General features: G+C 46.0%; 1 protein-coding gene across 2 annotated transcripts in view; it reads right to left on the bottom strand.

Moving 5' to 3' along the window:
• BCR (BCR activator of RhoGEF and GTPase) overlaps window positions 1–14893 on the bottom strand; it is a 91718-nt gene that overhangs the window by 37059 nt on the left and 39766 nt on the right. The window contains exons 1-2 of one of the 2 annotated variants that reach the window (XM_054392471.1): window positions 6801–6876; window positions 58–89 (exon numbers count right to left, since the gene is read on the bottom strand). In XM_054392471.1, coding sequence (XP_054248446.1) covers window positions 58–89; window positions 6801–6876 — 108 coding nt within the window. Of the gene's footprint in view, window positions 1–57; window positions 90–6771; window positions 6957–14893 lie in introns of those variants that run through there. The other variant, XM_054392470.1, reaches the window with a different exon arrangement.

Below are 14893 nucleotides of genomic sequence, written 5' to 3'. Positions count from 1 at the left end.
CCTGTGCTGATGAGAGTCTCAGGGTACTTTCAAAGTCACACTTATTCTGATATGTACTCCAGGACTGAGAAATTCACTGGGAGCTGGTGCCAGGGTCAGGAAGAAGAGGAGCAAGTTATTCTTTAGCAGTACGACATTCATCACTTCCAGCAGGGGGAACAGGCTCAGCTGCTCACCCCAAACAGGGCAGAGCAATTAGTAGGCAGTGATACTGCCAGGCTGTCCCTTCACTCTCCCCTTACAGCATGCCAAGAAGGAATGCACGCAGTGCCAAGGGCATTTTCTGCTTTGCCCATATCTGACAAAGAAGGGAAACAAAGAGCAACACTGTGACCAGAACAGCCCCACTGACGGCTGCTGTACTCCAGGCAGAAGGGCATTTAGAAAGGGAACATCCTGGCAGTAGGTATTGAGCTCCCCACCAGTTCAGGAAGATCTGCCAAGGCTGAGGACTCCTTTTCCCTACTCTGGCAAGAAGGAAGCAGTCAGAAATCTTTGAGTTGGTTGTGGCAAGGGGAGGAGCTGGTACTGTATCTACCCGACCACATCAGCTAGGGGAAAATCTGCCTATTACCCAAAGCACAGATGGGCTGTTCCAGCAGGATGTGGGAGCTGCCTGGATTGGCAAAGTAAGCACTCATCAGGGAGCGCCAGGTGGTCAGCAGTCCATCCCCTGCTTCCTACCCAGGTTGGTTAGCCCATTTTTTGCTTGTACAAGTCAGACCAGTATTTCATGTTCTGACTCTGTCCCTACCTCCTGAATACCAGCATCCATTTCTCCCCTTTCTCCATTGCCCTTCTATCTTTTGGCTCCCTCTCTGCCCATGTTTCAGAATAAATCTGTCTCACAAGACTATCACAGGACAGCAGCCAGAGCATTCCTGTCTGTCTGCCATGAGAACCCAACATCTACCCAGTGGTGAGGAAGCAAGAAATCAGTGTTCTGCTTGCAGTGCTCATGAAATACATTTCATAAGAAAAGCAAACAGGAGGATGGAAAGCAGCAGAAAGGAAGTTTCACAGGTGTCCCATGTCTATAAGTTTCTGTGTTTTTCTCTTTTCAACTGGGTGGTGATTCTTGCTGTCCAAAGACTTAAACCCCAAATGACTGAGTCACAACCCTAAGGGCAGTCCTGGGAGCTAACCCAAGGCCAGCCAGAGCAGCAGGAGGCTGTGGAGATGCTGAGGAGTGCGTCCACTGGCCCCAAGCCACGGCGGCTCTGAGTGTTTACAGCTCGTCAGCCCCAGCACTCCAGTGTGCTAACCAGGCTGGCACTACACCTTGGAGTCAATTACTGCAAGCTTGAGATTTAGCAGCTCCAAGGATTAGACAGACTCAGCCCTTCCTGGCTCTGTTCAGAGAACTGGGGCTTTCTGGTTGTTGTTGCAATTAACAACAGTTGTTTTCTTGCACATTAGACAAATGCAAATTAAGAACCTAGGAACCACACACATAAGGTTTTTGCAAAGCAGCTGCTGCCAGGACAGCTCTGAAAGGAGAATCAGTGATTCCAAGTGGGCGTATGAAAGGCACTTTAACTCTCAGCCCTTCCTCTGGTACAGTGTGTTCAGATGCTGTGCAGTGAATGTGCTCAGAGCAGAGGTTTCCCATAAGGACGGCTCAGAATTTCATAGAGGAGCTGACAGCCTATGCCAAACCACTCATTTCCATTTTCCAAGTGTAAATATCTTTGAAAGCTCTGCTAAAGAGGCTGGAGGTGTCTCATTGTCTTGGATGGTATTAAACAGGTCAAATTCTGTAACCAAGCCAATTGTGCTCTGTGTAGGGAGGGGAAGGAGCAGAAGAGGAGCCAACATTATTTATAACATCAGTACTGGTGTGCCAGCTCTCCTCAGGAAGGGCGGTACAGCCAGGCAGAGCCCGTAAGGAGCAAAGATCTGGAGAGCAAAAAGGAAAAGTTGCATCTGTTGGGGGTGGTGAGGGGAAAATGACAGTCAAACAAACCAAAAAAACCAAATACTGAGGGGACAACGGGAGAAGGATTTGGAAGTGCTGGAGAGGGAAGAACAAGCTAGCAATGCACTACCAAGCAGAGAAGTAATCCAATGTATTGCTGTAGCTTCAGAGGGCAGCAGTTTTGGACTTCCTTGGGACCAAGCTAGACAAAAAGCCCACAACCTGCTCTGCCACAGCCCTACTTTCACATAGCTGGCACACACTGAGAACAAAAGGAATCTGGTCTGAGGACCACCACCATCTGCCAATGCTGCACCACCCATGGGCTGTGCAGTGGAAATGGGCAGAGAAATTCTGTCCAAGTAAGGGCCAATTTTCCCTGCAACAGAACAGAAAGCAGAAGCTGGCTGCTCAGCTTTAGCATTCCCTGGGTGTGATAGATATAAGAATTGGAGAGATCTATTTTGGGAAAAAACCTCATCTAAACTCTAGAAAAGTGACTCTCCTCATTTTCTGATGGGGTTCAACCAGCTTTGCCTTTCCACTGGCTGCCCTGCACCCCACCTCCAGAGCTCTACACCCTCAGATCTGCATATTTGAGCCTGGCTTTGCTGGTGAGATGTTGAAAGGCCTTTCTTATTTCTCCTCTTCCCATCACTGTCATCTCTCCTCACGTGAGCAGCAGCAATGGGAGCATGATGACTGACACTTCCCATCCTGTCTTATTAGCCTCCAGGCTGCAAGCCACCCACTCCAACACTCTTTGGCACTAACTCTTCTCTAGTAAAGGGGATCAGTCACCAACTTCCCAGCTGTCTCAATGCTTTCCTGTGTCCCAGGAATCCTGTAGCAAGCTAACTCTATTCAGGTGTCTCCTCCATTTCTCTTCCCAGCTGAGGGGGAAGACAGACACATTTTCTGTGAGTGAATTTTCACTATCTATTACAAACTCTGTCTGACACCTTCTGAAATTGCCAGCATTGGGGAGTTCAACTGTTGCAGAAAGCAAGTTGCAGGAAAATGAAATCACTTCTCAAGTTAACTAAACAACTTCAGCATTAGTGGAACCTTTCTCCTTTCTCCTCTTTCCCCTGTAGGTTTGCTTCAAAGCAACAGCCTAAGTTTGGCAGCAGCCTGGCTTCATGCCATGACATGTCAGCAGCTCAGCACGAGATACTGGAAAAGCCAGACCAGGGGGTACAACCCAGCTTGCTCAATGCAAAAATATTTGCTAAGGCCTCCTTACCACAAAAATGACAACTCAGGAGATACTGAGATCCACACCACAAACACCCATGCTGGTTATGTACTCTCTGGGTGACAGACAGAACTGCTGGGGTCCCTCTTGCTACTCTCCTCAGAGCAACAGCTGTTTGCGAAGTGGATACACAGACAGTAGAATACGAATCTTAAGAGGTGGCTGCAATGGGACGGTTTGGAGGCAGATCAGCCAGGGTCTTCTAATCAGCAGATGGTAGATGGGATTGGAAAACAGATCCCAAACAGCAAGGTGTAGAATAAACCTTTCAGAAGTCAGTTCCAATCCTCATTTCCTGGAACACAGAACTTGAGGTGCTGGGAGCTGCTTAACCTACACACTGAAGAAACAACATGAAACCCCTCCACCAGAGGTGCAGAACGTATCTCTTAATTCTTTTAGAAAGAGACACTGCTTTTGCCAGGCTGTACTGTCTGTATGGTAGCTGGGTAGCCCAGGTGGAACCCTGATGTGCTATCCAACAAAGGTTATAGCTGCTAAAAGCAGATAGAAGGACTTAGTCAAACACTTGGCAGAAAATTACAAGTTTAGAGCAAGCCCACAAAATAAATCAAAGCAAAATGCCCTCAATATCCAGAGAGCAATAACCCAAGCTCCAAGAGGAAGGCTGGTCTCATGGCTAAGGCAGACAAACATCACTCCAGAACGCTGATATGTCTGTGTGATGCTAAGCATATTACTTAGAAATAAATTTATTTTAAATCAATCAATCAATCAATCAATCATTGTTTCCACTGTTTTCCATTCCCTGGGTGCCTGCCTGGAGTGTTAATTCTTGGCTGCAAGTTAAATTAAAGGGATTTCAGTTCAAATGTGAGGCAAATTGCATTAGAAGTCAGAACCTGGCTTTGCAGAACATTGCGTGGCTAACATTAAGCACCCAAAATTAGCAGATGCTTTTCCTGCACTCTGTCTGCCTTGATTACCTGTGGGTAGTGAACATACCATCCTCTTATCTCACAGCAACCTTGCAAGGATAATTAGGGCCTGTGTAGCATTCCAACTGTATTTGGAGTCAACTGTCAAGTCAAAAGGAAATGAGTACTCCTGTTTGTCCTGTAGTGAAGGTATACACACAACTCGAGAGATAAAACACCGAACTCAGGGAACATCTTTCACTACAGACTGAACAGGGCAGGAGCCCCTCTGAAAACAGGACATGAGTGTAACTGAAAGTATCAGAAAGATTCAAAGGCAAGGCTGGAAAACCATGGTCACTTCAAGCTTCTGAATGCCTTCACACCCTCAATATCTTGTCCAAGACAGGGTATGTGTCAGGTTGTTACCTGCAGTTAGTTGTTGGTTGCTAGACTGGTCATAAAGAGAATCTAAAGTTTTCAGAAGCAATTGCAGGCACCTAAGTCAAAAGGGCAAGGAAATAACTATAAAAACAAACACATGCAAATGTTTCCCCTACACCTGATTAGCAGAACAGGCACTAGGAAGGACCTCATCCATCCTGGTGTTTCTTCTCCAATATATTTTATGTGCTCGATCCTGCACTGTGTGGTTGACAATGTGTCTCTTCCTCCTTGTCTCGGACTGTCCCTCATGAGTAGCATTTTCTGTTGTGGAATAATTACAAGCAGGATCAGCTGAAGCCCTTGGGCTTTACCATCAAAACTTAGTCCGTATCTGGGCACCTCTTCCACTGGAAGCCACAAAACATCTTTTTGTAGCACAGAGAAGGAAGCAGTCATTTATGTTAAAAAATATTTTTTTAAAGGCAGCCTTCTGACATTATTAAGGTAACCTGGAAATGAACCACCATTAAATGCTTATGAGGCAATATTCAAACAAATAGAGAACAAGATGAAATGTGAGGCAGTGCCTCTTTCAGGCCTCCAGCCACAGGCTCTATGAACTGCTTCTTTGAAGGTAAGTCTCAGCCATATGCAGTCACATAGCATTCTTCCTCAGTCCTGAGAAACATAACCTGGATATCTCAAGCCAGTATTAATATGTGCTTGGAACTCTTCATAGAATCATAGAATCAGTCAGGGTTGGAAGGGACCACAGGATCATCCAGTTCCAACCCCCCTGCCATGGGCAGGGACACCTCACACTACAGCAGGCTGGCCAGAGCTTCATCCAGCCTGGCCTTAAACACCTCCAGGGATGGGACCTCAACCACCTCCCTGGACAACCCATTCCAGGCTCTCACCACTCTCATGGTGAAGAACTTCTTCCTCATGTCCAGCCTGAATCTCCCCACTTCCAGCTTCATTCCGTTCCCCCCAGTCCTATCACTACCTGATAGCCTAAAAAGTCCCTCCCCAGCTTTCTTGTAGGCCCCCTGCAGATACTGGAAGGCCACAATAAGGTCACCTTGGAGCCTTCTCTTCTCCAGACTGAACAGCCCCAACTCTTTCAGTCTCTCCTCATAGGAGAGGTGCTCCAGCCCTCTGATCATCCTGGTGGCCCTTCTCTGGACACCTTCCAGCACGTCCAGATCCCTCCTGTAATAGGGGCTCCAGAACTGGACACAGTACTCCAGGTGGGGTTTCACCAAAGCCGAGTAGAGAGGAAGAATCACCTCCCTTGACCTGCTGGCCACACTTCTCCTGATGCAGCCCAGGATCTGGTTGGCTTTCTGGGCTGCAAGTGTGCACTGAGAGCTCATGTTGAGCTTCTCCTCCACCAGCACCCCCAACTTTGAACTTATTAATTATCATTTTCTCATCCAAAAGCCTCTTGCATATCACAAGAACTCTCAGGATGAGAGATAAAAAAACATCTTAGAATTAATTAACTAAAGCATAAGCAGCCATCTAGACTCCCTATTTCAGTCAAATAAAATTAAGCAAACATCAACAATATATGCACTTGATCATGCTGTAAGAGATCTTGACAATGTATTTTTATAAATAAGAGAAGAACCAGAATGCTGTCTCAAGCAGGCTTCTTATTTAAGGTTCAGCCTAGAAAAAGTAAGGCATCAACCAATAGAGAGCAATAGAAGGATGCATATAATGAATGCTAAGTAGCAATAGGTTGTGGAACTTGTCACACTCTTGAAATCATGTTAAGGTAAGACAAAAACTGTCTGATAAAGGTGATGATGCTGATTTTCATGTACACTGCTATCTGTAGAAGACCCATCTTCTTCTACCATGACATCTTAACCAAAAGAACAGAACAATGTAAAGCCAGCACATATGTTAAACACTCAACTAACAGACTTCAGAGTGCCATTGACAGAGTGGGAATTCAAGGTTGTTGGGCCACACTGTCTTGGCTATACAGTAGGAAGGAAGTGACTGTTGTCTTTGTGCTACTAAGCATTTTTATGAATGACCTGGGGACACTGGGAATTTGAAATTACAAAGATACTCAGAGAAACAGCAACTTGGGATTGAAGAGCTCTACAAGCTAGGAAGTAAAAGGATAAAGAGAAATAAAGGTTGAAAGTCAAACATTCAAGGTGAAACAAAGACATTTTTACTGTCAAGGCAGCAGAGCCAATAGCTGTTCACCAAGCCTGGCAGTCCCTGTCTTTGCCCCTGTTAAAGCAGCCCACACCTTGCAAAGCTAGGAGGCCTTGCTGGCTCCAAAAAGGCAGGAAAGGACTCACTGATTTTGTAGATTCCAGAGACCCTGAAGACAGAGTGTCCCGGCTGCCCCGGCTCTTGGAACTGAGCTGAGGTGAGGAGGACGGCGAGTCATCGATGTAGGGCATCATATCATGATGTCGCCTCTGCTCTTCAGCACGGTCGGCATCATACGCATAGCTAGGTGGTGTGCCACTGAATGAAGCATCTGGAAAACACAGGAGAAACACCTGCCTGGTCAGAGTCAAGCTGGATGGGAGACAGGCTGGTGAGCCACAGCACTGCCTGCCTCCCACCTGCTATCATCACTTATCAGCAAAGCCAGAGTCAGTGGTAGTTAAACACAGATTCAGTGCAGGTGTAAACTGAACTAAACTCAGGTTGTCACCAACCTTCACTTCACTCGTTCTAAGTCCTAAAAGGTAAAGTCACCACTGACAGCTCTTCCCTTCGAGTTCTCCTTCAAAAGCATTACCATCAGAAGAGCTCCTTTAGCAGGCTCTGTGAAAGCCCTGCAGTCTGGGTTCAGAAATGCAGTGGGAGAACACCAGCGGTTTTCTAGAACAAGGACAGATGATGCCCCTGAGAGAAGCTGGGGACAACCTTACATAGGAGTTACCTGGGTCTGTGAAGCACTGTCACCTGTCAGTGCCCACAAGCGTCTTGTGCGTACCAGGAAGAGCCATGCAAGGGCACTGAACACAAAATGGCAGAGTTTCTCCTCCTCTTTCAGTTCCAAGTCACAAAATGACACTCTGCCCCCAAATGTGAAAACCAACCAGGCTAGGGCCACTTCTCCAGCAGCAGGCAAGACTGATGGAAGACAAAGCCACCAAAAAAACCCCCCACCAAAACTAACAGCTTTTCTGTCTTATAAATTTAAAAATATGTGTTAAATTCTCACTTGAACACAAGTAGAACCATTTTTTGACTTGTTTTCACAAATATCCAGATTCTGTGAAGGTAATCAGCAGCAGCTGCCAGGCATACTAATAATCCTGTTACACATCACTAAGGCAGGCTAGAAGAGGAACATTTTCAAGCCCACTTTCCTCCCTCATGGTAAACTCAGCTAAAGCATGACTCATTCCAGCAAAGGATTTGAACTTTGTGTGGCTCACTGAGGAGGGAGAGCTGGTCTAGGGAATTTAGGCAAATAATACACTGAAAATCCAACAATAAACTCCCTGTAGAAGTGAGCCTCTGTCTCAGCTGATGCCAAATACCACCCAGCAGAACAACAGCTCTGTATGAGGCTGTTGGGCTGCTGAAGGACCATGGCAATATTATTTTAACAAGCTCAATGAGTTTTAGGTCACCTCCTCACTTATGGCATCATCTCCTTGCTCTCAAGCTCTCAGAGTTCCTCAAAGACTCATTAGATTGTGCAAGAGCACAGGAATGGGAGGGGAGAAAAAAAAAAAAAACTATGGTAAGGTGATCTGTGTTCTCTGGAAGGGACTAAATGTTTGAGGTTTCCAGAACTCCCCAAGCATTCAGAAGTCACCCTGTTAAGTTGATTTGGCAAACAGAGGCTTGAAAGGGAGTTGCTGAAATAGAGATGCTTAGTCACAAAAGAGACTTTTAGGTATCCCGAAGCCGGATAATGTCTAGAACACCCACAAGCCAAATAAATCTCAGGGTGGAATTTCCTAAAGCTCTTTGGCTAAAAGAATGTGGAGGAGAAGACAGCATGGCCTGCACCTTGCACTACTCAAACAGGAGGGGTAACACTGAAGAGTAAACATCCTCTTCTCACACACAAGATGGTCTTGTTCAGCCAGAAGGTTAAGGGGCTTGCTTGACTCTACAAACCAGAGCTCTAAACAGGAAGGACGGTGAGGGACTCCCTCCATCTCTGCACTATTTATGCCATACTAAAACTAAAGAAAACTAAACCAGACAAGCCCCTAACACTGTATAACTTCAGTGGAGCGGTGCACACATCTGTCTTCCATTCAGCTGTCCTTTGTGCACTCTCCAACCTAAGAAGCCTGTAAGATATTACTGGCAATTTAACGTTACCATTCCTTGGCATCACCCAAGGAGGAACAGCATTACTGAGCAAAGCTTCTGTAGGCTTCATGCCTCTGATCGTGAGCTTTTGTCCTTCAAAGGTTTGTTCAAACCACTCCTATCCAAAGCAGTTTCTCCTGCACACATGCAGAAACAGGACCATATTGCTGTGTAGAAGCTAAAGCAGGAATATTTCTTTCACCCCCAATGCTTGTTTTTAAAATTTACATTTTGCTGCACAATGAGGGAGTGAACACAGACTGCAATATATTAGCAGAAAGGCTTGCAGTGAATCACAGAGCTTTCACTTTCCTCACTCTCTCCTGCCAAAAAGCAGGCTTCACACTTCTACCTTCCACAGCACCTTCTCCTTCCTACTGCACAGGGAAACCTTTATCTGAAACTGAAGGAAAGGGCAGGTGGAGGACGTGAGCTCTGAAGAGGAGATTCATTCCTAGCTTTGCAACAAGTCTGTCTGTCTTTGAATCACAAAAAAAGAAAATAATCTCAAGAAGGAACAAACTATCACTGTCAAAGACTGTCAGGAGATCTGGTTGTAGAAAGCTTCACACAGAATTTAAAACTTTATTTCTGTATCCTCTAGGGATCCTTCACACATTAAAGAGCTTAGAAGCAGTTATAATCCCTCTTCTTTCTGTTATTACTGCATACAGCACCAAAATCCACCTATGGCGATGTTCATTATCTGCAGGGCAGGAGGACCTTCTTGCTTTTGTTTCACCATGTTTCCCACCAGAAGCACAGCACTGCTGTAGCCAGAGACACCATGCGAGGCAGATCTGTGTCCGTGATTAGAGAGCACTGTTGCTAGGGAAACTGGGTTAGTCAGATCTCCTAAACCCAGCACAGCATGGGCTGCTCAGGCTCTACCTGGGAGCAAAAAGACTAAAGCCAGGAGCTCACCTGCTCAGACACTGCCAGCTGCTCTGAGTGCTGCTGTTGTAGATGCCAAATGGAGACAGCAAGATCATTCAGTTTCTTGGCCAGGGTCTCAGGTAGGGTGAGCATTAAGAGGGTTTTTACTCTCCATTTAGGGGCAGCCAGTAAGCGATCAGCAAGAGAGCCATCAAAGCCAGAGGAAGGCAAAACACACGAACAACAGACAAGTGCTGGCAAGGGACACTTAAGGCACAAGCATGGGCATAAAAGGATGAGGGACCTAGATATGCTGCACTGAGAGAGCACCAGAGAGAGAGACTGAGGACACTATGCCATGTGTGTCATGCTTCCTTCACCTCACCAGCAGGCCCCCTTTCACCTCCTTTTTGGGTAATCTGTAAGAGATTCCATCTCACAGATAAGAGCAGCAGCTGTGTCTTACAGAAATGAGCCCCCTCAGAACTTGAGAGTAGCTATTTCTAGCACTGGACCTTTGACATGCTGCTCTTCTGCACCAGTGGGAGCTTCAGGTGCAGTGAACTACCTGGGGCTACAAAGGCTCAGCATCAACTCACTCATTCTGCTAAAACCCTCAAACATTTACTTTCACCTTTGGTTCTGAGAGCGATGGCCTCCCTGGCCTTGCTTTGCTCCAGCTTTTATGAGTCTGTTCCATCATCACCCTCCTCAGTCACTGTTTCCATCCTCTTACTTCCTTTCTCATCCCTGTCCCTGTTCATTTTCTTTTGATTTTCTCAAATATAATATTTCTATTCTTTATTTTCCTTTTCCTCCCTTCTTCTAAACTGCTCTTCTCACTCTCTGCCTCAAATTTCACCTGGCTGGAGGGCAAGGAAGAATCTAACAAATTTACAGCCAGTCAGAAATGCACTGGCACTCAGAGACAGCCTAGAACACTGCTCCCTTGTCCTGTTGCCTACACCCTTCCTGCTGGGTGCCACATTCATTCTTGGGGAATATGAAATCAAGTCATAGATCTAACTTGGAAGCAGGAAAGGGGGGGAAAAATAACTTCTAAGTAAAAAGAAAGATTACCTCTGTCTAACGCAGGGCCACACAATGGTTCAAATGCATGTGCCATACTTTCACAGCATCACAACATCCATAGCTGCTTGAGAAGCTTAGCAGCAGCATGCAGAAAAGCTTCCAAGCTAGCTGTGCTCCAGCTAATCCTGCTAAAAGAGCAGTGAAGCCACGGCAGCTTTGGCCTGCCTGCCTAAGTAAACACCTAGAATCCTGGAAGGGGAAGGGAGCTGCACCTCCTGCCAAAGCCCCACATCACTGTGGCTTCATTGTGAATGGCACCAAGGCTAGCACAAGTCTGTAATGTCTACACTCACTCCAGAAACGTTCCTGCAGCTGCAGAGCAGAAGGGAGCTGAGGCAGTTTGCACCCTCTGACTGTGTGCTCCAATGCCATCATTTGTCAATGTGTTGTCTGGCAGCAATAAGGATTTAAGGTTTCCTCCACCAAGCCATAGACCACTGCACAGCCCTTTCCCTTCTTATCCCCTTAGTTCTGCAACCCCACAGATGCCTCTGGTCCAGATAAAGAACTCAGCCAGCTCAAAGGAAAACATCTTTGATGATTTCCTTCTAAGCTGGATCATCTCTCTGATCTAGTTCATGGCACAGAAACCCAAACTGAAGGGATACATGCACGGCAGCTCAGGATTGTGTGTGCTTGAAAGGCTGCAGTGCAACCAAAGAGAGCACATCAGAAAACACTGCTGGAGTTTCCTTTAGGCTGAAGATCAGTCACCTCCTGGGATTTACACAGGGGTGGTTTGGGGACCAGGTACCAGAATGCAACACCTGGGTTTTTGTAACCTTTTGTTACCAACACACCTTACTGCCCTTAGCTCCAGTTTTCACATGCTGCTGGTTGCCTGCTGAAGATCACACAGAATCAGAGCATTTCTCTTCTAGTGCTGGCTCTGCTACTTGGAGAAGGGATTTGGGCCCAGTGCTGAACACTTGCAGAAGTACCTCAGAGTGGATGGGCTATGAATGCAGTTGCCTAGGGAATACAGCAGCACTTTCTAAAAAAAAACACCAGAAGAGTTAAACCATGGAAAACTAAACATCTTGCTTATTTCCTTGACACCTTCTGAATCATCATCTCCAGCCCCAGGAAATAGTGCACTCCATACTTGGTACACTTTTGCACAGAGCTGAGAAACATGAACAGTAATTATGCTGTCTACCCATGGCAGGAGCCTGACCCAGAATAAAGATTAAGCATCAGAAGGGAAAAAAACAACTGAACAAAGAAATATACGTTTTACTGTATCAAATCCCTGTGGCTTTGTTCTTCTCAGAGTGATTACAGGAAAGGCTGCACCAGGGTGCTAAGCAGATTCAAAGCAAACTATGCTCTTCATGCTCTGTACCTGTGTCTCTGTAAAGACAGTACATCTGCATGCAAAGGTGTTTAAGGAAACTTGAAGCCCCCACTCAATACAAACCTAATTCATTCAGCAATAAAAAATCCTATTAGTTTGCAAATTTGTTCTTTAGTATTAGAGGAGCATTAAAACAGAAAGGCAAGAAGAAAATCTGGCTCCAAGCTGCTATGGCCTCAAACTCTCCATTATGCACATTCAGAGAATCCAACTATCAGTGCTACCTGATGGATTCCCACAAGACCCTATCACACAGAAGAAAAAAGGCCACAGAAGATGATCTTGCTTACCACTGCTGAACAAGGTGCTTGGGATCATGGGCTGCAGAGGTAGGATTCCAGGGAAATACATAATGCAGCCCACCCACAGGAAGCACCCAGCAGCATATAAAGCCAAGCAGCTTTGTAGGCAGCCATACAACACACTTTGGAAGCGTGCTGTCTGTTGGCAGCTTGCAGCAAAACACTCTTCAGGGAATAGGACAAAGGGGAACAGCACCCCAGGAAAAGAGGTTTCTAAATGCACAGCTGGACAGTGGTGTGACTACTACAGCTTATACAGCAACCAAAAACGGAGTTCTGTGAACCCAAAACCTCAGCAGATTTTCCTGAAGTCACTGTATCCATTTCAGGTTTGCTTCTTCCCCTCTCCTACTGTACCTGGGCTTCTTCCTGTAGCATGTTAGGTGGCTGCAGAAACAAGCATTTGTCATATACAAATTGTACCAAATTTCATGTCTTTGAAGTTTGTGTTTGTGTCCACATGAGTGCACTGTATGTGTGCATGTAGAGACTGGTATGTCTCTCTTATTCCTGAGATGGAAGGAGGAGAAAGCAATGTGCCTTACATATGGAAACAGCAAGACAGCTGGTGGCTCTCCACACCCTCCCTCCCCCGAGGGATCTCAGGCCATAGACATTAACCAGCCTCCAAGAAACTTGTCTCTACCACGGATGAGCTTTATCCTTGCAGCAGACAGCACCCTTAAATCTTTAGGAGATGAATTAACAGTCCACTTTTAATCTTTCAGGTGTGTCAAACTCAGATCATTCAACGTCCAAAAAAGGAGAGCAGAGTCCTTTAATCTGCCCATATATTCCACGAAGGGTTCATGCAGAGACCAGAGGACAGGTCTGATCTATTTGTAGCAGCATGCTGTTGCATTTTGCTCCAATTGGCATTTTCCTAGGGACAGATTTAACATTCACACAGATCTAATACCTACACAGAGTCAAGTTCCGTGACTACTGAGACCATTCTCTAGTTCAAGGAAGGAAAGACACAGAGGACAGAGCTGCTCACTAGGGCTACTGAGAGTCATTCTCATGAGAAAAATATTCAGGAATCTACCATGATTATCCAGGAGAGTGATCTTTACCAGACAAGACTGCACTGCAGCATGCAAATTCCAAAGATTTCCCTTCTGCCAGCCAGCACAATTTCCCTGCTGCTCATCTTTGCTTCAGACAACTCTGGCTTAGAAACCATGGAGTGCTACATGCTAAGGAGTGCAGACCAAGCTGTCATCCACACTTAACACTCAGCCAGGCTCTGACACAGTGCATGCCACAGAGGCCGGCAAGGGAAGAGCAGCAGAGGTGTAAATTCCTATCTAAGACATCTGACACTCAGATCAGTTTCAATCAAACTGAAATACTGGGAGGGAAGCACAACCATTGCACACCACAAACTAGACAGAAGACTCCAACTGATGATAACAGCTGTGATTAAGAGGAAAATACGTTACATGTTTAGAAGATATGGTCTTTCAAATAAATACAGGGTGTCTCCACATCAGCTTCTAAATTGTAGGATGTGCTACAAGCACACTCTAAGTAACACATCAGGGAAGAAAGTTCTCCCTTGTTACTGCAGAAGACAGGATCTGAACATTTCTCTCTGCTGGCTGACAATGCCTGTGTCCTGCTGGCTGCTGCCTGCCTTTCAAGGCACGTAAAAGATTTAATCTCCATCACTTGGAGCCCTAGACATGGGTGAGTAAACACAGGCGTACATGGCTGAGGGATGTTCCCTGCATGACTGGCTGCAAACATGCTGCCAACAGGTAAAGACAGAAATTCTGGTCAGGCCTGAATTACACAAGCACCATACAGGAAAGGAAGAACATCAGAACACTTAACACACTGCACAGGGCAGGGCCCAGATCAGAGAAATCCCTGTTGCCTTTTTTCTTTTTTCTCCTTTTTTTCCCCACCCCCCCAGTATTTTTCCCAAGTGATTACCACTAAGTCACAGGGCACAATGTAGCACCCCATAAAAGAATCAATACCTCTCAGACTCATGCCTTGTAGACAGCCAAGTCAGTTTGTTTTCATCCAGGGTCTGTATCCTTAGATTCCTCTCCTCTTGTTTTCCCAGGCAGGCTGGAAAGGTTTCTGTGTTCAGTTCACACTGGCAATCAGGCCTTGGGATGTTCTTGGCAAAGTATAGCCCAGCGCAAACTGGAACACTTCTCCAGTTTTCCCCATTCCTTACTCAGGACCCTTCTCCAAGTTTAGGTCTTCTCATTCACTGCAAGTCTCACAGGCAGAAAGTCAATTTTAGGCCTGGTTGTTCAGAATTAAAGACCTTTTCAAATATCAAAATCCATGGGCAGGAATACCCACTCATGAGTACATGTGGCCTTGCACCAAAGGCACCAGAGGTCTGGCACTGACTATATCAGAGGTTCCAGGCAGCTGAAACAGAGAGAGGGTTTTCATAGAAGATAAGGTAAAACAAAACAAAACAAGTAGAGAGCAGTGAACCATACAGAGCTATAAGGAGAAGAACCCAGAGAACAG

The sequence above is a fragment of the Indicator indicator genome, chromosome 26, assembly GCF_027791375.1.
Source record: "Indicator indicator isolate 239-I01 chromosome 26, UM_Iind_1.1, whole genome shotgun sequence".
Lineage (NCBI taxonomy): Eukaryota > Metazoa > Chordata > Aves > Piciformes > Indicatoridae > Indicator > Indicator indicator.
Note: the sequence above shows the minus strand (reverse complement) of the source record. Positions and strands in the feature narration are given on the sequence as shown.